A 23,427-nucleotide genomic window follows, 5' to 3' on the forward strand; every position below is an offset into this window, starting at 1 on the left:
GCCTCAATCCAGTGACAGTATCACGTTACAGACTTCGTTCGTTATTTTACAAGTCTGCAAAAGTGTTCTTTTGATTCGCGCCTTTTTATTGTGTTCAGTGGGGGAGTTTCACGGTACGTGACTCTTTGGAGATTTGAAATTTGGAAAACCACATTCTAGGAGAGAGAAACCGTCGAAGAAGTCTTGATGTATAATGCCGAAATGGGAGATGCCGGTTTCGATACCGTACCGCCGTTGCCCCCTCGATATCGCTTCAGAGATCTGGTTTGGGGAGACCACTATGCGGATGAAGACAGGTGAGTTTGAATGAGGTAGATGCTTTCGTCACAAAGAAAAGCGGCGCGTGTGATGTCTTTTGAGCATCACGGCATGTGGTGAATAGGGAAACCCCCCGCACTAAGAAGCCTTGTGATCGCTACTGTTCGGCAGAAATCGACAAGCTGCTCACGGAACACAGTAGTAGCCGTTGGTTTACTGTCATGAATTATGAGTTGTATTTTCCGGTTTGTTTGCTTGTTTTTTTGTTCTTATTCAGATCTCAGTTCTTTGCCTATCCTCTGACTTTCTTTTGCTTGGATGAGTGAATGACTGAGTGCAGCTATGCTTCATTTTGATTCTTTAAAAGACACACAAATGGACCTTCACATCTCCAAGACGAAGGCTCCTTTTTTCTTTGATGCAAATCTATTTGCTAAGTCACTAACACTAACATCAATGTCTCAGAGATTCATTGCACCCAGTAAGTTGAGTATGAATTAGATTAAATCATGATAATCAGTTGTTCGAGTACTAAGTTCAGATCAATGATGTTGACTCAAATTAATGTATGATATCATTGTTTAATTTTTAGGAGTGGTAAAACTAGATAAATGGCAAGCTTATAATCAGTAAATATCCATATGACCTCAACTTTCAGATTACTAAACATCAGGACCAACTTTAAACAGGTTGATTCAATGGTTAGTGTCATGACAATAAAAGATATTTAATGACAAAGACATTAGAAACTGTCTCATGGAAAATGTTCCTGATAACTTTATAAATCTAAAAAAGAAATACAAGAATGCAATAAGCAAGATGATTACCATCAAAACAAGAGCACAATGCTTGCAACACATAGTGCATTCCAGTTGCTTTTATCTGTAATTGAAGTTACGAGTACCATCATGATATATTATACCAATATTTACAAAAGTTTTATCTTAATGTATTCAGTTTTCATGTGATGTTTATTGAATATGATGTATTATTTTATACATAATTGTTTGCTTTCAAATGTAAACATGCCTCTCTTTTTTCTTTTTTTTTTCTTTTTTTTTTAGGAAAGACTGCATAATTCTAAATTCCTAAGGATATTCAGTAGCTTTTTTAGTCTACCCAGTCCAGACACTTAGCTTGCTTTGCCAAACATTTTGATCAGCACTAATATTAATCCATCCAAATTTGACCTGGTTGTAAAGTTTTGCAAGACTCAGTCCAACAGGAAGGACATGGTAACACAGTAGGCCTGTGGGTTAGTGAGATTGGGCAATATGGATCTATTCATTGATAATTTGGACTTTTTTGAAACATCTGTACTGGTCTCAGAAGACAGCACTCCACCATTCTCGTAAGTCAGCAAACAGAACACATTGATACAGTACGATTTGCTTTGTCGGTCTTGGAAGGAAGTCGGTTGAATGAAATGAAGGTCAGAGCAGCAGCTGGTTTGCCTGGAGCATTATTTTTGCTAACAGCAGTGATAATTGTCATGTTGACATAAGGACCAGAAGACTGTTCATGATAAATCATGATGATTTCATGCAGTGCTTCTTTATCACATCCCGGAGTAAAAACAAGCTCAGTGGATTGAAGCTGCACCGTTCCTGAACAGTCCAATCACTCCACTCCCATGGGAGTACTCCAGCCAAGTACAGGTCATTGTCTGCTGTAGGCAATCCAAATCATTTGCAAGGCGCATCCATTATGCAGTAGACCCATTCACCCCAGACAAGGGTGTTATGCATTTAAAGGCATCTTACCCAATGCAAAAATCAAGTGTTATGGTAAAGTCCACACTGGGCATTCAGAAGAATGGAAATGCAGAGCACACGTATGCCTACTGCTCTGAAAAATTATCCATGGAAGATTGTTGAGTCAAAGTAAAGCATAAAGCTGCCTGTAAATTTGTCCAAGGTAATGTAACAGCAGCATCCACATGAGTATAGGCATTATACAGTATGTCCCCCCAAAAATTGCAATCAGATTTTGACATCGATAACACCCAATATGATTTAATTGTCTAAATGCTACTTCAGGGTCTTAAAATATAACATTTTAGCTCTATTTTGCAGAAAACCACATTCGATTTGGTTAAGCGGTCACAGAGAAATGTAAATTGTTGCAAAGCAATATATGTCATGAGTCTGATTCTTCCAAGTTTGGTGTAGCACTTCGATGATCTTGTGTGGGAATACAATAGACAGAACTTGGAGGGAAGAGATTCCCAACATCCTCTACCAAATTCCTCATTTCTCTTTGACCACTGAAGCAAATCGAATGGGGTTTTCTGTACGATGTGAGCAATGAATTACAGTTTCATACCCTGAATTTGTATTTAGATTGATTCAATATTTTTAAAGATATCATTGCAGAGGGTCCCTTTTTGGGGGGACATATGGTATTATGCATACACTGTAGTTGGTTTACTACAGTAGGCCTATGTAGTGAAAAAAATACATTATAGGGAGGTTTTTGTTTTATGTATGGTCTTTGGCACTTATCATCTAGATGTCAATGCATACTTTTGGATGCTGTTGTGGTGCTAGGCATCTCAGGTAATTGTGTTTTTGTGCCTCCGCCACGAAGTGGTGCCGGAGGCATTATGTTTTCGGGTTGTCCATCCGTCCGTCCGTCCGTCCGTCTGTCCGTCCGTCTGTCCATAATCAATTGTGTGGACAGCTTAACTAAAAAACTGTTTGAGGTATCGGTATCCTAATGAAACCTGGAATGAGGATATACATGTTTTTGAGTGGGCAAAGTTGTGCCTATCAACTTTTAGGTACACATGCTCGAGGTCAAAGGTCAAAGGTCAAGGTCAACTCCTCAAAATGTCACTACTTGCCTCATATTCACGCAATGCCTGTAGGATTTTTCTTGAAACTTGAAATGGTGTTACCCAACAGATATTCTGTGACAAGTTTCTTGCCAATAGGTCAAAGGTCAAGTGCAAGTGCTAAATTTCACCTCTTCCTCCATATCTCGAAAATAACTAAAGGTATCACCATTGAACTTATTACATACTAGCATGTTCTACCTAACAGTGATTCTCTTCGGAACTTTAAGGTCATACGGTCAAGGGTCAAGGGTCAAAGGCTAGGTTTAGATACTAATATTTTACCATTTAATACTGAAATGACACTTTTTCTCCATACCTTGTCAATTACTAAAAGGGTCAGAAGTCAAGTAAAAATCCTCAAATTCCCAAATACCTGCACTCTGACAACTTAGTCATTCATCCAGTTAAACCTACAAGTAGTTCAAGGAAAGCGAATATTCAGCACATTTTGTGACGAACCTGTCATTGTAATGTTTTGCCAATTATGTGAAACTGTCATCACACAGTGTCAAGACATTGCACTATAGACCTATTAGGGGAACCATGCATTATGGCGGAGGCATACCAGTCGCCGTGGCGACATTTCTAGTTTTTTTTTTTCTAAATTTGGCCATGGACTGTAGGCTGAGTTTGGCAGTGAAAATTAGCGGGAATTTAGTAACCCCGACTGGAGCAACAAACTGAAGTGCATACATGTACACAGAGCTCAATCGGGCCACCAAAAACATATCATTTTGAAAAAAACAGAAGTGTTGACTTGACATCTATGTTTGGTGGGCCTGTGTCCCTAGGCCGGCACTTATGTTGAGCCTTGTCATTCTTGGAATCATACTTTAAAAACAACTGAAGATGCCATCCATACTTAAGAATAAACCAAATATATGTGTGGATTAAGTGGATGCAGAAATATTAGTCCAACACATGCAGGAGTGAAGTTTGAGGAAAATCAGGCAATCCATTCAAAAGATATGAATTTTTGAAGTTTTGGTTCTATCATTGCTGGATGAGAAGACTACGGCAATTCTTAATATCAGAGTTTGACAACAATATAAAGAAAAAAATCTATGTTTCTCTTCTTGCTGGCAGTGAAAGAGCACTTGGCTAATCTACAAATTGTATTTTAGAATGCAGGGGAATTACCTTACCCCTCAACATATCAGTGACAACTGGAAGGCAGCGAATTTGTGCTTTTCATATAAGATGAAAATTTGTGGAATTCTCGTTATATTTTCCTTGTATCATTATACAACTGCCCATCACAAATTGTCATAGTCTTGTAATCCAGTGACAGTGGCACTTAAACTTAAATGAAGATTATTGAGGACTACTAATATTTCTACACGAACTCAATCTGCATATACACATGTTGGTTTCATTCTCCTTCAGGGAGAAAATGAATCGTGATATACACCTTATAAAGAACTATTCTCTCTCCTAATCTATATCCAGTAGATTTGAATTTTGTGGGCTTTTGTATTTTTCAAGCTCTGTGCATAAAAATTATGAATTTTGTTGTTGTTGCAGGGCTGGAGGGAAATTTCCTTTATTAGTTTGTCACAACATAGTCACAAATTTGAATAATGCTCTGATTATAGAAATATTTTTGGCTGGTTTTGTCATTTTTGTTTATCATCTTTTTTATTTATCCTGCAGCGGTAGGGAAAGTAAGTTTATATATTCTTATGCATGCATGGTGGTGCTGGCTTTTTTTTTTCTTACATTTGTAGTATTAAAGCTCACATAATGCTGATGCCAGTGAATGTTGGGGTATAGAGGAAACGTGGGCACATATTAAGATGAACCTATAAAAAAAAAAATAGCTTCTCATGAATGCATCAAAATTCTTTTTGCTCCTTGCAATGTATACAAGTATACTGTATGTCAGTAGTTTTCTTTTATGTAGGTGAGTGTGTGTATGTATGTGATAATCATTACAGGTTTAGAATTAAATTAGGTGTGCAAAAGGGAGCAGATCATCATATAACATGCTCACAAAATTTAGATGATCCTCATATACCTTCACAGTGTAGGAAGTCTTGTAGAGAATGATCTAGTCAACCTTTGTAAATTTTCAACTAGCATTATAAGCAGCGCTAAATGGAGTTGAGTAGTTAGAGATTGCATTGCACAGTGGGCAATAGTGCACAGTTTTCCACAGTATTTCATGGTAATTGCCAATGAAATCAGTTTTGTGTGCAAAGTAAGCAAAGACATTGGAGAAGAAAAGAAAACATGAGAAAGAGAGAGAGAGAGAGAGAGAAAGAACAAGTGTCCAGTGTGAATGCAGGAAATAATATTTGCTATGAAGACCAGAAACACTCCCACTTTGTTTATTCTCACAACCAATGAGTACAATTTTATAGGCAAACATCCACTCATCCACTTCTCTCTCTGTTTCTAAAAGGAAAAAAAAAAACATGTTGTGTAAGAACACACTTCATACGGGGTTTCTTTCCCAGTTTTTTTTTTGTGTTTTGTTTTGACAAGACTGTTTTTATCGATTTAAAGTGAACCTTCCACAAAAATCGTATATTCAAATTCTTAAATTCACTCTTTGTGCGACAGCGTGTAAATGTGGACACAGCGCGTCAGGCACTGAATTTTGTGTCTGAAATTTGTGTCGTTGGAGTCAATATTTTCTTAACTTGTTTTTTTTTTTTTTTATTCTTTGTGTTGTTGTTGGACTTAACGTTCACATTTGACCTACAACTCATTGATCATTTGATGCTCTAAGATGCGTTTGGACCTCCCCCATCTCCCCATCTATAAATAGATATTATTTTGGTAGCAGTCTCATGGTTGAAAATAAACAGTCTGCATGCTATAATCTGTTTGTGACTCTTTGGCCCTTTATATAAATAAAAATGGATAGAATAGATATTTGAGTGAAAATTGCTAGGTAATTAATGACCTTTAAGTATACATACAACCTTTCCCCCAAATTAGCAGCATTTTTTTTTTCTCCTTGGAATGCAAAAGTTCTTATTAAATGGTTCTTGGGTAATAGGGAATAACTCTTGAAGAATGGCTCATGAAAGTTTGTTCACTTTGTTGAGATATGGAGTACTGTGCAGGCGATGTCACATTCAAATGTCAAAGATTTCCCTGAAGTAAGTTCAACGCGTAAACAGCTCACTAGCTGATGCGCCCATTGCCAGATAGTATTTTGATGGGATTATCCAGTGCCGCTCATACCCATTGGCAATGTCCTAGTGTAATTATGCAAGTAATATTCGGTGGCATTTTTTTCCCACGTGCCAGCTCAGCCAGCTCAGAATACGTCAAAACGGACCGATTGAGAGATCCCGTCCTGTAATTTGATCATGAGCTTTTGGTTCGTAAGATGTTATTGGCTCTCACGCAATTGCTCGACTGCAATCATGTGACTTCAATAACTCACCACATTTCCCCTCACATGCAAAGCTTGGCATCAGGACATACAATAGATGTTTCTACATCTTTGATTTGTGACTGGTGAGGTAATTCTCATGAAGGTTTTGTCTACATTTGTCCATAGATACAGAGGTCACATCCCACATACCAAATACTGTATGATAGACAGAAGCACCAGACATAATAAGATGTACATGTATGGTTATCATCTCTTCTCATACATCAAACTATATGAAATAACTGCAGGATACGTAATTCCTTAACTGAAATAAGCTACTGTGTGAGTAGTTTTCCAGTAAGTCCCTAGCTACTTGTTTCCTGTTTATGCCCAGTTTTTCAAATGTCACACTAAAACTGGATTTTATTCCATAAGGGAATATTCATCAGGACGAATTCAACAAATTGTACTTCATAAGATCTTTTTCTTGGCATACAATATTATTATCAAATGCCTATTTTAATAAATCTCATTTGAAGCACTTTCCTCTTGACAAGTTATCTTGTTATAAATCATACTTTTCTTAGAGAGAGAGAGAGAGAGAGAGAGAGAGAAGAGAAAATGATATGAATTGGAATTCTCTAGAAAGAGTCAATTCTCCCATTTCCATACACTGCAGTCACAAATGCATAGTATTCCATCACATGTTTCATAATGTTGAACAATATTTTGATGCAAAGTTTGCTAGTTTATCTTCTATAGCTGACCTGCAGTGCTTAGATAGTCACGCTGAGTCAAGGCACTTTTCCAAAGTAATGCGTGACAAAAGAAATTGATTCATCAAAAAAAAAAGAGTGTTCAGTCATTGTAATAGAATGCCAGCTTCCCGAACATGCTGTATGAATTAGATTATAATCAAACTGTGTAATTTTTTCTTCAAATAAATGTCTCCAAAGAGAGGTTACATCATGATAGCCTCTGTTTCGTAATGATGAATTGCTTCAGAGAGCGTACATTGTTGATTGAATCACACCCCTTTCTTCTTAAATGATAAAGTTGCTTAAATTTCTTCCAAAGAAGTTCAAGTACAAGTTCCTAGTTGTGCCTTTAATCAAAAGCTATATCACATAACATAACATAATATTCATTCATGTATGACATGTACACAGGTCTGTATGTTATTGTAACAAACATAATGTAAAGAATTTACATACGCAAACATGAGTGATGTTCTTTAAGTCCACAGCAAGTAATTAAAACTGAGAGAATAACCTCTCATATATGTATGTACATTTTACTATGCACAAAGATCACTCGTCTGAGACTGTTATAGAGGATGGACATGCTTCAGCAGAAAAATCCTCTTATAGAAGTTGCCCCCCCCCCCACTAAAAAGAAAAAAAAAAATCAAAGAAACAAGAGAAGGAAAAAGTCGACATGTCTTATGTGTTGTTGGTTATAAAAGGAAATGTTAGTGTTTAGAAAAGGTGCCTGATTCAAGAGACCTGTGAAATGCCCTGGGCATTTGTGCACAAATGAAAGTGGGTCTGCAGTGTGAAGGAATGTAAAGGTTGATGTGAGTAAAATACTGAGGCATAAGTGCCAGATACCTTGTAGGGGTCGTTCTTTATTTATTTACTATAAAAGACAAAAGAAAAAAAATGAGCCTGGTTTATGCATTGAATTGCACCTCAGCTGTTGCAGATATGAGCCTACATGTATGTGTGTTTATTTTAGGAGTGGCTTGTCCATTCTGCATTTCATCCTGTTCGACAACTTTTTACTTTGTCCTCAATTTTGTAATGCCTTCCTTTGCTATCTCCTCCAGTGGATCCATAGTTCTGTCTGGTGATATCCTACATTACTGCAAAGTCAGAAATATAGTGGCATGGGGACTTTTGCAAATTAGAGCTGATGACCTTTTTCAAACCACAAAACCTGTGAACTGTCTCTGGTCCTCAATGCATTGTGTAGACAAAATCTTTTTGCATGCATTTTACTTTGATAAATCTGAGCTCCTCATTAAATTTAGACATGAAAGTTTCATGCAAGTGAAAAATTTCTGGTCTTACAGTATTGTTTAGGCAAACATCCCTTTTCACTTCTCTTGTGTCATTTTGTTCCTGCCATTAACAGTACAATGTCTACAAACTGTGTACAAACATGCCCATCCTCAGAGTCTGGACCCAGCATATTCAATTTCTCAACCTAGCATGAGAAAAAGGAAAAAAAAAATAGTGTTACAAACATATTACATTGCTTTAATAGAGCAATAAGGCAACATCATCAGCTGTGAGCATTCTAGTCATCTTGAGAAAACTGGAATCACACTAACTTATATTTCTATAGATCTGCATTAATTCTTAGAATGCAGGTGTTGGTTTCTTACTGGTCTGATATCTTCCTCATCTCATCATGATGTTTTAATTTCTTCCACCAATTGCTTACGTATTACGCTGTACCGTAATTGGCAACGGTATATTTTTCCATTTTTTTCCCCCATGTGCATTTGATTCTCTCGTTGAATTGCCTTGATAGCATGTATTGACTGCATATCATCACATTAAAAGCAGAAAGGCACTAAAAAAAAGTCTTAGACTCTGGGACAAAAATTATGCGTATGTCCTTTTTCCTCTCGACTGACAATGCATACATTGAGCATCATCTATTCTGAGTCTATACATGACTGACAGTGCATGTTCTCAAAATGCACAAAACCACATAATTTGAAGTTCTATCATTTGGTCTATAGTCCCAATCTAACCAAAGGATCATGACTTATACATGTACAATGTATGTGATTGTGGGAAACAGAATCTACAACTTTAGTTGTCTGACTTTTTTAAGTCAACAGGGGAAAGTCGCTGGCGCGTAATGGAACCTGCTGCAAATAGAGCACAATCTTCACAGGATTAAAGGTACTTAGCTTCTCTTGTATTACAGGTTGTCAGCACTGTTGACAATTACATTCCAGAGATTGACTAAAGTTCCAGGGATTTAGGAGGATCTGTAATATCTTGGCTTTCTTTTGCTATTGATAAGCCATACACGGTACGCTGTACAGATGTACATTGTAGGTGTTAATGGAATTCTAGAGGAATTTTAGCTCCATTTTCCCTTTGTACAGTGGACTTTTCCATAACAAAGTCTTTGAAAGGGCAGATTTATTTCGTTATATCGAAATTTTGTCATATCTGAACAAATGAACAGTGTAAAGAGTGGATAATGTTTCAGCCTGAATTTTTACTTCATTACGATCATATATATTTATACTTACATATTTTTTTTTTATAATCATGTTTATTAAATAACAGGAGTGCACTGTTATAGGAAGCTCAGTAATTTCAAATGTTAGGGTCTTTGCTGCATTGTAAAAATTGTACAGGATTTTGTTTGTTTGTTTGTTTGTTTGTTTTTTTAGCTTTGAAGCTGATGCTATTTTACAGTCAAATTGCTATCATGATAATACACCACAGATTTGGTGTAACTTGTTCTTGTCTTGCAGACAGTGTCTGTAATATTTATTTTTTCCCCTCTGTTGCACTTTATCATGACTTCCCAGATTTAGATATCTAAACTTGAAGTACTAAGCCAGTACGGAATTGTATAATGATGGACAATAATTTACTTTAATACTTTACACTGTAGGTGGTTATAAATAGCTACCATAAGTTACAGTAAATCATTCAGATACATTATTTTATGAGATTGACATTTTCCCAGTCAGCTTCTATTTGCTTATTTATTATTTGTTCATAACAATTGCCAACCTTTATCACATGTTTAAAAATTATGAATGTATACTACTAATGTGCCCTTTATGAGAACAAAATCAACATAGTATAAATGAAGGTACTACGGTATTCGTTATCTGTCAGCTATGTATGATATCAAATTGTTTCTCTTTCATTTGTTGCAGAAATTTTGGGAAATGTGATTATGACAGCTTTGTCTTGTTAAACAGGCTATTTTTCTCATCATTGGTCCTCAAATTGTTAGACTGCATGTTCACACGATATAAAGGACTACAGTTCTCCCATTATGCTCTGTTTAGTAAGTCCATTGGATAAATGCTGCCAAGTAAAACTTGTTCAAGATTTTTGATGGATGGAATCACTGTGTAATTGTTGTGGTCCTGTTCTGTCGTGGCAGAAATTGATGGCTGCAGTGTGGATCAATTTCATAACATGATGCCATACCTTAATTCCATCTTCATCTGAAAAGCAAATGAAATAGAGGTAGATTTTATCACGCAATTCTCGGCATGCATGCAGGCAAATTCTCCCGCCATTCCTTCTCCGGCGTGCATGTTTGACAGATAAAGATCGTGTTCCACTTCGCTTATCACCTGGCAAATTGAAATTTGAGCAGTGCCCATGTATTGTCCAATGGGGAGAAAATTCACCACCATGGAATGGAATGGGCAGAGGGATGCAAAGTAATCATCAGTCTTGCATACTATCTCCTCTGGCATGTGAAAGGATCGCGTGTTCATGTAAATGTTGGCAATATCAAGGATATTTGTTGCACGCACACAGTATAATCTATTCTCTATCATCTTCAACATTGTAGAAGAGTCAGTGAGTTTTATAAAATGTTCATGTAAAACTTTTTACTGCCCTGTATTCCCCCTTAAAATTAGTGCAGTATTTCATCCATAATTTGTGCAAACTCTCTTCTTATTTGATGTTAGTAATGATATTGTTGTATTGACTTTGTTCTGTATCAAAACAAAGTACAGTAGACTAACTTCCAATCATGTTTCAAATGATATTGGTCCAGAGATGTTTTCCAATCACGGTTTGCCAGAATTAACAACAAAAGGACCGTGTGAATTTAAGTGAACTCCAATCTGTTTTGGGGGGTGGAGATCATGGTGACCTTTCAGCTACTCCCACAGAAACATTGCTCCATCTATTACTGGAAAATGCCTCAATATGCCTTTGATGCAACCAAAACAAACTTCAAGACAAATTCACCCATTGGGGGGGGGGGGGGGGGGGGGGGCAGAGAAGTTCAGTAGAGGTGAAAACTGCTTTACCCGCATATTCACACTCAGATGATTAAAAAACAAAACAAAACATAACAAAAACAACCACATGCTGAACAAAAGCTTGTTCCTAACATTCTACCATCGGAGGTTTGATATCAGTGAGAATGTCATGGTAATAAATGAAAGCTGTGTGATACACATAGTTTCTCCACATACAAAAGATCACTGAATACATAAAGAACAACATACAAGCTTGGGGGAATATTTTTGACAGTTATAATGTCAGGAGGTCATCTGACGCAGTGTTGCCTAGGAAATGTGAAATTGTCATCTATGTCTCGAATTACTTGGGTCATGCCCTCTGTTTCAACATGAAACTTCAGTGAGATTCTCATTCAGTGAACATGTGTTTCTCTGACTCTGCTGAAAATATTTATTGAGAAATAAAAATGTGATTATGTTCTTTGTTGTGAGCTTATGAAGATCTATTCCATAAATCTAATGTAGAAATAACAGTATAAGCACAGGAGAATGTTTGCAGAAATGCATCAGACTTTAATACAATGACAACATTTTTTTTTTTTTTGTCATCCTGTTCTAAGCACACAAGGCAAATTATGCCTTAGTGTTCATTTGCTGATCTTTTTTATGCCTCCGCCACGAAGTGGTGCCGGAGGCATTATGTTTTCGGGTTGTCCGTCCGTCCGTCCTTCCGTCCGTCCGTAATGAATTTTGTGGACAAGGTAACTATCAAAACCTGTTGAGGTATCCTAATGAAACTTGGCATGTATGTGTATTAGGGGGTGAATTTGTGCCTATCAACTTTTGGGTGCACATGCTCAAGGTCAAAGGTCAAAAGGTCAGGGTCAAATACATAAAATTTCACTATTTCCACCATATCTATTGAATGCCTGAAGAGATATTCTTGAAACTTAGTGTATACATGTATTACCCAATTAAGATTCTCTGGTGAAAGTTTGGGTCATGAGGTCAAAGGTCAAAGGTCAAAAGGTCAGGATCAAATACATAAAATTTCACTATTTCCACCATATCTATTGAATGCCTGAAGAGATTTTCTTGAAACTTAGTGTATACATGTATTACCCAATTAAGATTCTCTGGTGAAAGTTTGGGTCATGAGGTCAAAGGTCAAAGGTCAAAAGTTCAAAAGGTCAAGTAAAAATATTAAAACTTCTTTTTTTTTCTCCGTACCTTGGAAAATTGTTCAAGGTATCTTCATGGAACATAGTATATACATGTACTGACTGGAAGTGATTATCTAGAGAATGAAGGGTTCATGGGGTCAAAGGTCAGGGGTCAAAGGTCAAGTGCAAGACTTCAAAATTTTACTATTACCCTCATACTTATGCAATGCCAGCAGGGTTATTTTTTTACACTTGGTGTATGCGTGTGTAACCTAATAGAAATTCTCTGGAAAGTTTTTTTTTTTCTCTTTTTGCCTCAAAGGTCAAAAGGTCAAAGATCAAGTGAAAGTGCTGAACTAACTTTTTCCTCCATATCTCGGAAGTGGCTCAAGTTACCTTGAAACTTAGTACATATTATGCATGTTCTACCTGAAAGTAATTATCTTATGAATTTTAGGGTCAAGGGCCAGATGAAAATGGTAACAATGTACTATTCAATTCAGAAATTGCACTTTTTCTCCACACCTGTACCTTGAAAATTACTCAATGCCTAAATGTGTGAATGGGTCAAAGTCAAGTTAAAGTCCTTAAATCCCTAGATACATGCTCTCTTATTCATCCAATTAAACCTACATCAAGGAAGGTGAACATTCAACACATTTGTGACAAACTTGTCATTCCAATATTTTGCCAATTTTGTGAAAATGTAATCACACAGTGTCCACATGTACTATCTAGACCTATTGGGAAAATCATGCATTATGGCGGAGGCATACCAGTCGCCAAAGCGACATTTCTAGTTGCTTTATAACCTGTGATTTGAATGAAGCTACAGGTTTGTTACATAGTTTGAAATTATTAGATTTTACAGTATATTCAATTAACAATTGAAGGGTTTGTTTGCAAAAACCGATAAGTCCATCTTTGAAGATTTTGAAGTACGATCTCTGTCAAAAAGTACAAAATAATACCTTTTAAATGATATATTGGTCACTACATATAAAAGTATATTTTTGAAGTTATGGTCAAACGAAGCAAAAATTTTCTTATTATTCTCTTTATTTTTCTTGAACTTTAATCGCAAATATCTCCATTTGGCAAATATGGACTTATCAGTTTTTGCAAACAAACTCTTCAATTGTTCCACGAGCTGAGAAGATAGAGATACATGCATTTGTTGAAGTACAGGCAAACTATCAATTGTATGGTATCTGAGTTTAAGGGATAATGCAGTTTGGGTTGGTATGAGGCTTGAGGTTTCCAACTTTTTTTTTATGATGATTGTTTTAGATAATGAGAAACCTCATATGTAATATGAAAGACCATGCAATTCTAAGAGGAATTCCAGGTTTGATAAAGATTGGTTTTGAAATGGCTGAGATCCAAAACAAAGCAATCATAATGAAAGATGGGACCAACCTTTTATGTGTTATCACTTTGTTTTTCTTTGTTTTTGGCTATCTCGGCCATTTCAAAACTGATTTCCCTCAAAGAAACTTTGAATTGCCCTCAGAATTTTATGTGTTTTAAGATTCCATAAAGCTATTTTTAAGTATCTCGCAAAAAATTAAGAGCTGAATTTTCACCTTAATCAATACTATATGTTGCATAATACTGACTTCCAGATTACAATGCTATGCTATATCAGTATTCTCTCTCCAAGTTGGATTTGCAAGAATACCAGTATACACCAATATGTGTAGACATGACAAGCCATAGAATGTCAGCTCAATCCAGTGTCATGTCAGTTTTCACATTATTCTTTATGATATGATTTACATTATGTTTCAAACTCCATTATCCTGGTCCAATGCTATCAGGAAAATATACTCTGGCAGGTCACATTTTGTAGGAAGCAGAAATGTTGAGGCTCTAGATGTATCGTCACTACCAGTGACAAGACCTTGTATCTGAAATTTTGGTCAAAACAATTTTTTTTAAAAAATAAATGTTCAGATAATCAGGTAAATGATGTCCTGTCCAAATTCTAACTGCCTCGTGCCCCCAAGAAATAAAGCCACTACAGCATGTCAAAGAAAGGACTCTCCCATTTGATACAGTATTTTGGCTGCCATGTTTTTTTGCTCTCCTGAACATTTGACTTTTTGTACAATTAAGGTCTTGTGAATTTGTCACTCCAGCAGCGATATGTACCATATCAATTATTGTGTTATTATGTTGACAACTTACATTCAGTCATGTCAACAAAGACTGACATTTCCCCCCTCTTCTTCTGAACACCTGTTGTGCCCGTAGAGCCATTGATCCAGAAATTGATCACCCGCTCCTATCAACCACATAGTGTCGCCCATTAAGTATCCGGTATCCATTTCAGTGAGTGGTTTTTCATCAGTGCCAGCGGTAGTATAATGAAAGCTGCTGAGGCAGCAGTTTTGTATTAAAAAAAACCTATTACAGTGTTCCTTTTTGAACATTGAAATTGTTGCCATGGTAACAAATTGTTGTGTATGTACAATGATTACAGCTTTGTGTCAGACGCACCTAATGCACCTTTAGTGAAATTGAGTGCTTATGAATGACACTATTGTATTTCCTGCCAGCCATTTATTAAAATACATTCTTTTTACAAGTTCAGTCAAAATGTGCTGGAAAATATAAACTACACAACAATAACAACACATAAAATAGAAACTGATTGCAATATTAAATGATGAACTTAACATGAAGAATATTGTACAATGTTGTATGTTGAAAAGTGGGAGAGTTAACGTAGGAGTGAGGGTCTTTATAAAGGCTAAGTTCAACATGGACTTGACCCTAATATGAAGGTAGAGAGATTTAAAAAAACAAACAAATAACACACAGACACACACACACCAAAAAACAACAAACATTTGCAAGAAGGCAAGACATAATAATGTATTGAAGTGGATATATTTTATATGTCAAATGGAAGGTTTGCAGTTGTGTGCCACATACTAAAACCTGAGCACTTTCAGAAAAAAAAAAAAAAATGTGTTCTTCACAGCCATGTCACTTCTCATGGAAGCGTTTACAATAGAATTGCAGTACATCACAGCATACAATATGAAGGGAAAATTCCTGGCTTGGCTGTCATAGAGTTTACAGTATGACACAAATCTATAGCTACTTTTCTTTCTTTCAAGTTGTCCTTATTCAATACATAATCCCATAAACTACAAAATTGTGCTCTTGGTCAAGATTACTCGCACTTTCATGAATATGTTTGGAAGGCATGTCTCTCTCTCTCTCTTTGAAATCGTAAGTTTTACAGCAAATCAGAATTTACCCTGAAAAATCCCAGTGAAACACTACTATTCAGTCACACACAATGCAAACCATTACACAATACGGGGGGGGGGGGGGATGTTTCTTAAAGCTGTTCGTAAAGTTACTAACAACTTAAGAACGACTGGTGATCAGTTCTTGTGCTGAATTATAAAAATTCTGATGAACATACACTGTGTAGCATCAGAACTGATCACCAGTCATTCTTAAGGTGTTTGTAACTCTACGAACAGCTTTATGAAACATGGCCCAGGTACGTATGTGTGAGGAATGGAATGGCACTAATTGGAGCTGTCAATACACTGTTGTACATTACAATTTATCAACCTATTTGTGCATTGTTGGGCATTTGAGAACAAAATATGCAAAGTTGGCAATCCATCAGCTAATTGGGTATGTAAACATGGCATACTCAAGTTTAAAAAAAAATGTACTGTGAAAGAGAGAGAACAGAGTCGGTGTGATAGTAATATCATACCAGACATGCTGTGAGATCTTTGAAGAAACCTTTATGAGCTGGAATTGCATGCTTAAACATGCTATTCTCCCCTTCATTTTGGGGTTCAGCCTCGAAAGGTCAGTTGCTTATTGCTGTTCCTCTCCACACTCGCCACTTATCCTGAGTCACAAATCTTGATTTTTGTGTGCATTATTTTGTTAATGATTGTTTTTTCATGCCACCACTACGTTGCCGGAGGCATTATGTTTTCAGGTTGTCCGTTCGTCCATCCATCCGTCCTTCCTTCCGTCCGTCTGTCCGTAATCAATTTTGTGGACAGCGTAACTAAAAAACCTTTTGAGGTATCGTAATGAAACTTGGCATGCATGTGTATGAGGGGGTGAAGTTGTGCCTATCAACTTTTGGGTTTACATGCTCACGGTCAAAGGTCAAATGCTCAAAATTTCACTATTTCCCCCGATATCTGTGCAATGCCTGAAGATATTTTCTTGAAACTTAGTGTATATACGTTATACCCAATTAAAATTCTGTGGTGAGAGTTTCAGATCATGAAGTCAAAGGTCAAAGGTCAAGTGAAAATGATAAAATTTTACTTTTTCTCCATGTCTTGGAAATGGTTCAGGGTATCTTCACGGAACATAGTGTATATAGATGCATGTACTGACTGGCAGTGATTATCTAGGGAATTTGGGGGTCATTAGGTCAAAGGTCAGGGGTCATAGGTCAAGGTTAACTTTTCAAAATGTGACTATTTCCCTCATATTTATGCAATACCTGCAGGATTTTTTTTTTTTTACGTGGTGTATACATGTATTACCCAATAGAGATTCTCTGGGAAATATTTATGCCAAAAAGGTCACATGTAAAAAGGTCAAAGATCAAGTGAAAGTGCTGAACTTTACTTCTTCCTCAGATATCTCGGAAGTGGCTCAAGTTGTCTTGAAACTTAGTACATCTTGTGGCTCTGTCACTTTTCATCTCGTTTTGCCTCCTCTCTCTCTCACACACATGTCTATTTTCCTAATTTCTGTTAGTTTTTTCCTTCAATGTGCATAGAGACATTAATCTATTTTTGTGATATGCGCTATATAAAGACAGTTTATTATTATTATTATTATTATTATTATCTTTATGCGTGTTCTGCCTGACAGTGACTCTCTGGTGAATTTTAGGGTCTTAGGGTCAAAGGTCAAGGGTCAGGCCATGTGAAAATGGTAACAATTTACTATTCAATATAGAAACTTCACTTTTTCTCCATACCTTGATAATTACTCAATGCATAAACTTATAAAAGGGTCAAAGTCAAGTAAAAGTCCTCAAATCCTCGAAGCTCTCCCATTCATCCAATCAAACCTACATTGTAGGTCAAGGAAGGTGAACATTCAACACATTTGTGACAAACATGTCATTTTGATATTTTGTCAATTATGTGAAACTGTCATCACCCTTTGTCCACATGTACTATAAACCTATTACTATTAGGAGAATCATGCATTATGGCAGAGGCATACCGCGACATTTCTAGTTCTGTATATATATTTTGTTATGCTTACATGAAATCACATTGATTTCATTTTCTCTCTTTTTTTATGAGATGTGGAAAATAAACTTGAAACTAAGCCTTTTGCCACAATTCATACCTACAACTTTGACTCCAGATGTTTACAGAGATAAAAAGAAGGCACATACATCTGTAATATGATGGACTAATTTTGCTAACACACATTTTCCATAGACACCTGCCCAAGTATATTCGAGACTCATCCTCTGTGGGTCAATATTCAAATTTATCACATCTATGAAATGATATTAGCAATAAGTTGCAACAAATGTGTCTGCTGGATATCGGGAAATGTAAAAGGCATAAAGGATGGAGAAAAGTGCAGACATATAATATTCCTGAATGGCACAAAGTGAAGATTACTGTATATGCCATATATTTCGCGAGTCTAAATTTTTGCAAATCGGCACTTCCCGACAATTTCGCGAGTGGTTAAATTCGCAATCGGGAAGTCTTGCACTGAACGGAGAAATGTATATGCGTACGTCACATTCATATCGGCATTAGAGTCAATATTTTCGTGTGTTTTTAATGTCGCGAATAGCAGCTGACTCGCGAAATTTGCGAAAATAAAAACCTCGCAAAATATTTGGCGTATACAGTAACTCTTCACACACGCACAATACATTTCATCCCATCACTCTGCGTGATTAGATGATGATACAGTATAGAACAGTGGCTGGATAATTCATCCGTGCCGTCGATTTCTGACGTGAACCTGCGCGTGGGCCAGACGCGTGCGAGATGAAATCAAACACAGAATTAAGCGTGTATCAAAGGTATGGAGTCTTCAGTTACAGCATAGCTGCTGCCTTCTGATGTGACTATTATGTTCTTGAATATCACAGATCTAACCTTGCAGTGCATCTCCAAAATAGATTTTAAAATACATCACGAATTCAGTTTTTCCCCTGCACTACATGATGGCAGAGTGCTTTTAGAATGTCCAAACAGCTAGTGTTACACCACGTAATATCTTGTTCTCCCTGTTCATCTTTATCTGTCCGGCTTGATGATATTGCATGTCCTTGCTTTTGACTAAACATTGGATGAAACTTTGCTTCTCTCCATCATCACGCCGAGAGAATCCGCTGGGAATTGTCAAATTCAGTTTGTATATGAGGTTTATCAAATTTTACAATCTTAGTGCTGTATATTTTTTTTTTCCGGAAAAGAAAAGAAAAACAGAAATGTATGTTTGTCCCCAAACGTGGCCCAGCAAAGCAAGCATTGATTAAAAGCTCAACCATATGGCTTTGCGGCCTCCAGGATTGGCGACTTCTTGATTGTCATGTTAATGATTTATTTGCAGATTTGAGAGGAAACATTTTCCTGTGAGTCACAAACTCAAGATGGATGATGGTAGTGAGTAAAGTCACATCTTATCAAATACTTTAATGAGAAGAACAAAGTTCAAATCGTGACAAGCACTTTATCATGACCGTATGTGCAGCATGCACTTGTTATTTGATACATGTACATGTAGATATATAACTTTTCCGTATTTGTGGAGGATGTGACAAATGGGGAAATACATGTATTTGTATGCACAAAATTTGCCTTCCCTGAGTGCAGACTTTTACATAGATATGCAATTCATGAGTATATCAGAATGGATACTGATTTGACATTGAATATATTTGAATTTGGCAGATGTTATCTATATGGGGAGTCAGTAATAAGTTTACTGATACAAAGTGGTATACACTGATGGTAGTTAAATTTCTTCTTTTTTTTTTTTTGGGTAATATTTGTGTATTGGAGACTTTTTGTATTATTTGGAAACCAAAGGTGATTCATGTGGCATGAATTTATTATACAACAATGATAAAAACCGTCAAATTGTCCTGCATCTTTATGAAAGTTCTTCAAGTGGGTATTTAAACTGCAATTTGACAATTATCTATGCACTTTTTTGCCTTTTAAAATAACTGATTGTTTAATGATTTTGCAAGATATGCTTGTTTGGTAAGCATATAAAATGTGCAATTTGGTTGCACTTGAAATTTATCATCTCATTATGTAATTCAAGTCATTGTCAAAGTTAACTCCCTGACTTGGCAGTTCACTTGGTCACAGCCCTGAACGGAAATATCAAACTTACTCCCCCTCTCTACATTTTGTGTATTTCATATTCAACTTCAACTTTATTCCATGAGAGTGTCACATGCCAAAAATGATACATAGATTAGTGGGATAAATTCACAGAACAAAGGAAATATATATAAACAGAAGTATTGAAACAAGTTCACGCGGTTGACTGCAGGTTCATCCGTATTAATTGCAACTCTTGAGTTTCATGCAACCTCCATGAGGTGCAATCATCCGAAGCCAATTATTACTTCCCAGAAATAATACCATTGAACAATGCATTGGATTGAATTGACGCGCTTTAAAGCGTACGTGTGATACCATAACAAGCTATGCGCACCAGGACCATAGTGACCAGTGCGCACTGAATCATATTCATTATTAAGTATTGACTATCTGGCAATTATAAACTCCCAGAAATAATACCATTGAACAATGCACAATGTATTGGATTGAATGGATGCATTTTAAAGCGTGTGACGCCATAACAAGCTTTACGCGCTAGGACCATAGTGACCAGCACGTACTGAATCACATTCAAGTGTGTGTGTGTATATATATATACATATATATATATATATATATATATATATATACATTGTATGTATCTCAAATAAATATTTATACAGACCCCCCAAAAATAATGTTTAGATAGCACTGTGATGTTACTTTCATTGGCAATTTCAGGTGCCTTTGAGCAGTGGTAGTTGTGATGATATTTTCTATACTTTGTTTAAAATACTAAATATGTTGTAGCCTTGACAGGATTATGGTGGACTGCAAATACATGTTTGTTACTGAATTGTGCTTTGGTTGAGTATAGATGTATAAATCATTCTGGAAAGCACGCATCAGACGGATAACGCAAAACTGTTGAGGGCTACGTTGCCAAACATAATGGACGCATTGGAGAGCCAGAATTTCGTCGTTGGTGGTGATGTGAACTGATGGTCGGCTAATGAGCATGCCATGATTCACCTGTCTGTCCCGCTCTGTGGACAATAGAGTGACAAAGAGGATTGATTTGTGCAGGCTTAGGGCTTGCATCCTGTTGCTTAGCAACGATACAATAACAGACCATGGCACACCATTAGTGAGATTGTGAATGTTCCAAGAATGGCATAGTGCATGTGGTAACATTTTCTTTTTCTTTTTTAAATATTAATAGTAGCAGACATCACATTGTATATAAAATATTGATCTTTTTCATTATAAAGGACTGAATAGGCACAGATGAATAAGTGAAAAAGATTATACATACTAAAGAATATTAGTATACAGGTATGATTACATGTACTCTGTTTAGTGCAGTTTTCCTTCAAGCAGAAGTCTAAAGAAATAGGGACAATTAGGAGGAGGATTTACTTAGCCGTATAAAATCTCAGTGATAATTGAACATCATAAATAAAGAAAAAGAAATACTGTGAGGCAGGGATTCTGGGAACATATTTTAGGAGTAAAAAATTTGAGGTTATATCATGTTTTGATAGTGTAACCTTGTCATTTATTAGACAACTCAAATGTTATTTACTTTGTGAAAAAAAAAAAAAATATCTTCATATGTCTGTTGTCATTATCCTCCAAATTCTTATTTGCAAAAGCCGGTGGCAAATATAGTTTTATTATGATTTACGCACATCTGGCATATTATCGTTCAGTGAAAGTATATGTATTGGCACTAGGCATAGATTTGCTCAGCGGTAGGTAACCCACACGTTGCTTTAGCCATCTAATCGGTCAGTTCTTGTAAGGACGGAACCTCAATGTGCAATTTAGTAGTCCTGTGCAGGGGAATTGCATCGTCATCGAGCGCAAGCAGCTGTGCTGACAACTTCCCCCGCGCTGCGTGCCTTTGTCCTCGGTGCCGAAAGTGGTTGCTATCCCCCCCCCCTTTCTTATCAATGCCAACTGACCTGTTATGAGGTATTGATTAAGGGCAAATAATCTGACCAAGAGATGTTAGCAAGGCCACTTTAACAGTCATCTCTCTCTCTCTTTTTTTAAAAATCAAATCATCTCTCTCTATCTCTCTTTTTTTTTGTTCAGTCAAAGTATTACAACATTGAATGTTGCAGCATTATATCCACCCCCATACACAAAACAAAACACAGTGCTGCAGGTGCAGTTCGTGTATTTATACATTAGTCTTGAGTGATATTTTTCAAGAGGGCATACACTTGTATGTACAGAATTTAAAGGCACTATGTTCTATTTCCGAGCTTAGCCAATCAGTATGGTTCTACAAGTTGTACATGCTACTAGCATGCCCAGTATGATGATAATATTAATGAAAGTTGTGAACAAATCATGGCTTAAAATGAATAGCGAAGCTTGAAACAGGTGAAAATATGAACACAAATGGATTTGTAATACCAAGTTTTCTTGTAGAGACTGCAAATTGTTCAAGAATAAACTGTAATGCAGCAAAGGGTGTATATACAGAGTGAAATATGTTTAAAAATATAATGGTAGTGACAATGTAAATTCCTTTTTTTTTTTCTTGATGGAGATTTTTTTTTTGTTGGTATAAAAACCACTTGAACAGGTGTCTGTGTCTATGTGAATGTTTGTGGGAAGATTAAAAATGTATAGGTTGTGTAGTAGTATCAGTTCTAGCTGTGTTTGTTGAATGAGAACTTCTGATTTACCCATGTTCTCAGATGAGTTTAATAAAATTCTTATTTTTTAAATTATTTTCTGGCATACCGATGGAGTGACCTCTTGTCAGTTGAAATGTTTGATTTTGTTTTTTTTTTTCTCTACCAAGTGTTGTGTGATGGGCATGCAAATATTTTATGCTGAGTAATTGGGAATGTATGCCAAAGCAAAGGATAAATTGATTTCTTCACACCATAATTATGTTGTTAGTAGACATATTAGGCAGTTTGCTCTCTGGTGGACACACAGCCAGCTGTAAGAGGTTATGCTGTACAAAGAACTGATTATTCATTAATTTTTCTCTTAATATCAGAAAGAGGTTTTATATACAAGAGCTAGGCATCCACAAATGTGTCATTTGAAAGTAATCAACATATATTTGTACCTGGTAATGGATTACAGCGCATTGTCGTTATAACAAACATGGTTACAATAAAATTCTCATTACAAAGAGATACAAATTCAGTGGATCTCTTTCATAGCCACGTCCACTTGGGGAAAGCTGTGTAGTCAAAGAGAGAGAAAAAAACAAACAAACAACAAACCAAATCGCTCCTCAGATGCTAATCGACCTATTAAAGAGACCGATACATGTTAGTCAACTTGCTGAAACACACAATACAATAAACCGGAGGATGTAATGGTACTTAGGAGTACATGCCCTCATGGTGTTGAATGGGTTAATGGTATGGAAGGCCATCCAAAGTACACTCTGATACGCTGTCACTGCTAATTTGTGAAAGCCTGTACCTTGACTTTTAAGAGTGCATCCATCAGCGTCGCATCGTATCATTCTCGGCCGTACAGCCCTGGCTTCCTGC

At 36.4% G+C, this 23,427-nt stretch overlaps 1 protein-coding gene across 1 annotated transcript in view; it reads left to right on the forward strand.

The window, feature by feature from the left end:
- Positions 1-201: 201 nt before the first annotated feature.
- The window catches only part of LOC140241248 (potassium channel subfamily T member 2-like), a 282,715-nt gene continuing 259,489 nt past the window's right edge, over positions 202-23,427 (forward strand). The window contains exon 1 of the mRNA XM_072320999.1: positions 202-296. Within this exon, the coding sequence (XP_072177100.1) occupies positions 202-296 (95 nt within the window). The remainder of the gene's footprint in view (positions 297-23,427) is intronic.

Source organism: Diadema setosum, chromosome 17 (assembly GCF_964275005.1).
Source record: "Diadema setosum chromosome 17, eeDiaSeto1, whole genome shotgun sequence".
NCBI classification, from domain to species: Eukaryota; Metazoa; Echinodermata; class Echinoidea; order Diadematoida; family Diadematidae; genus Diadema; species Diadema setosum.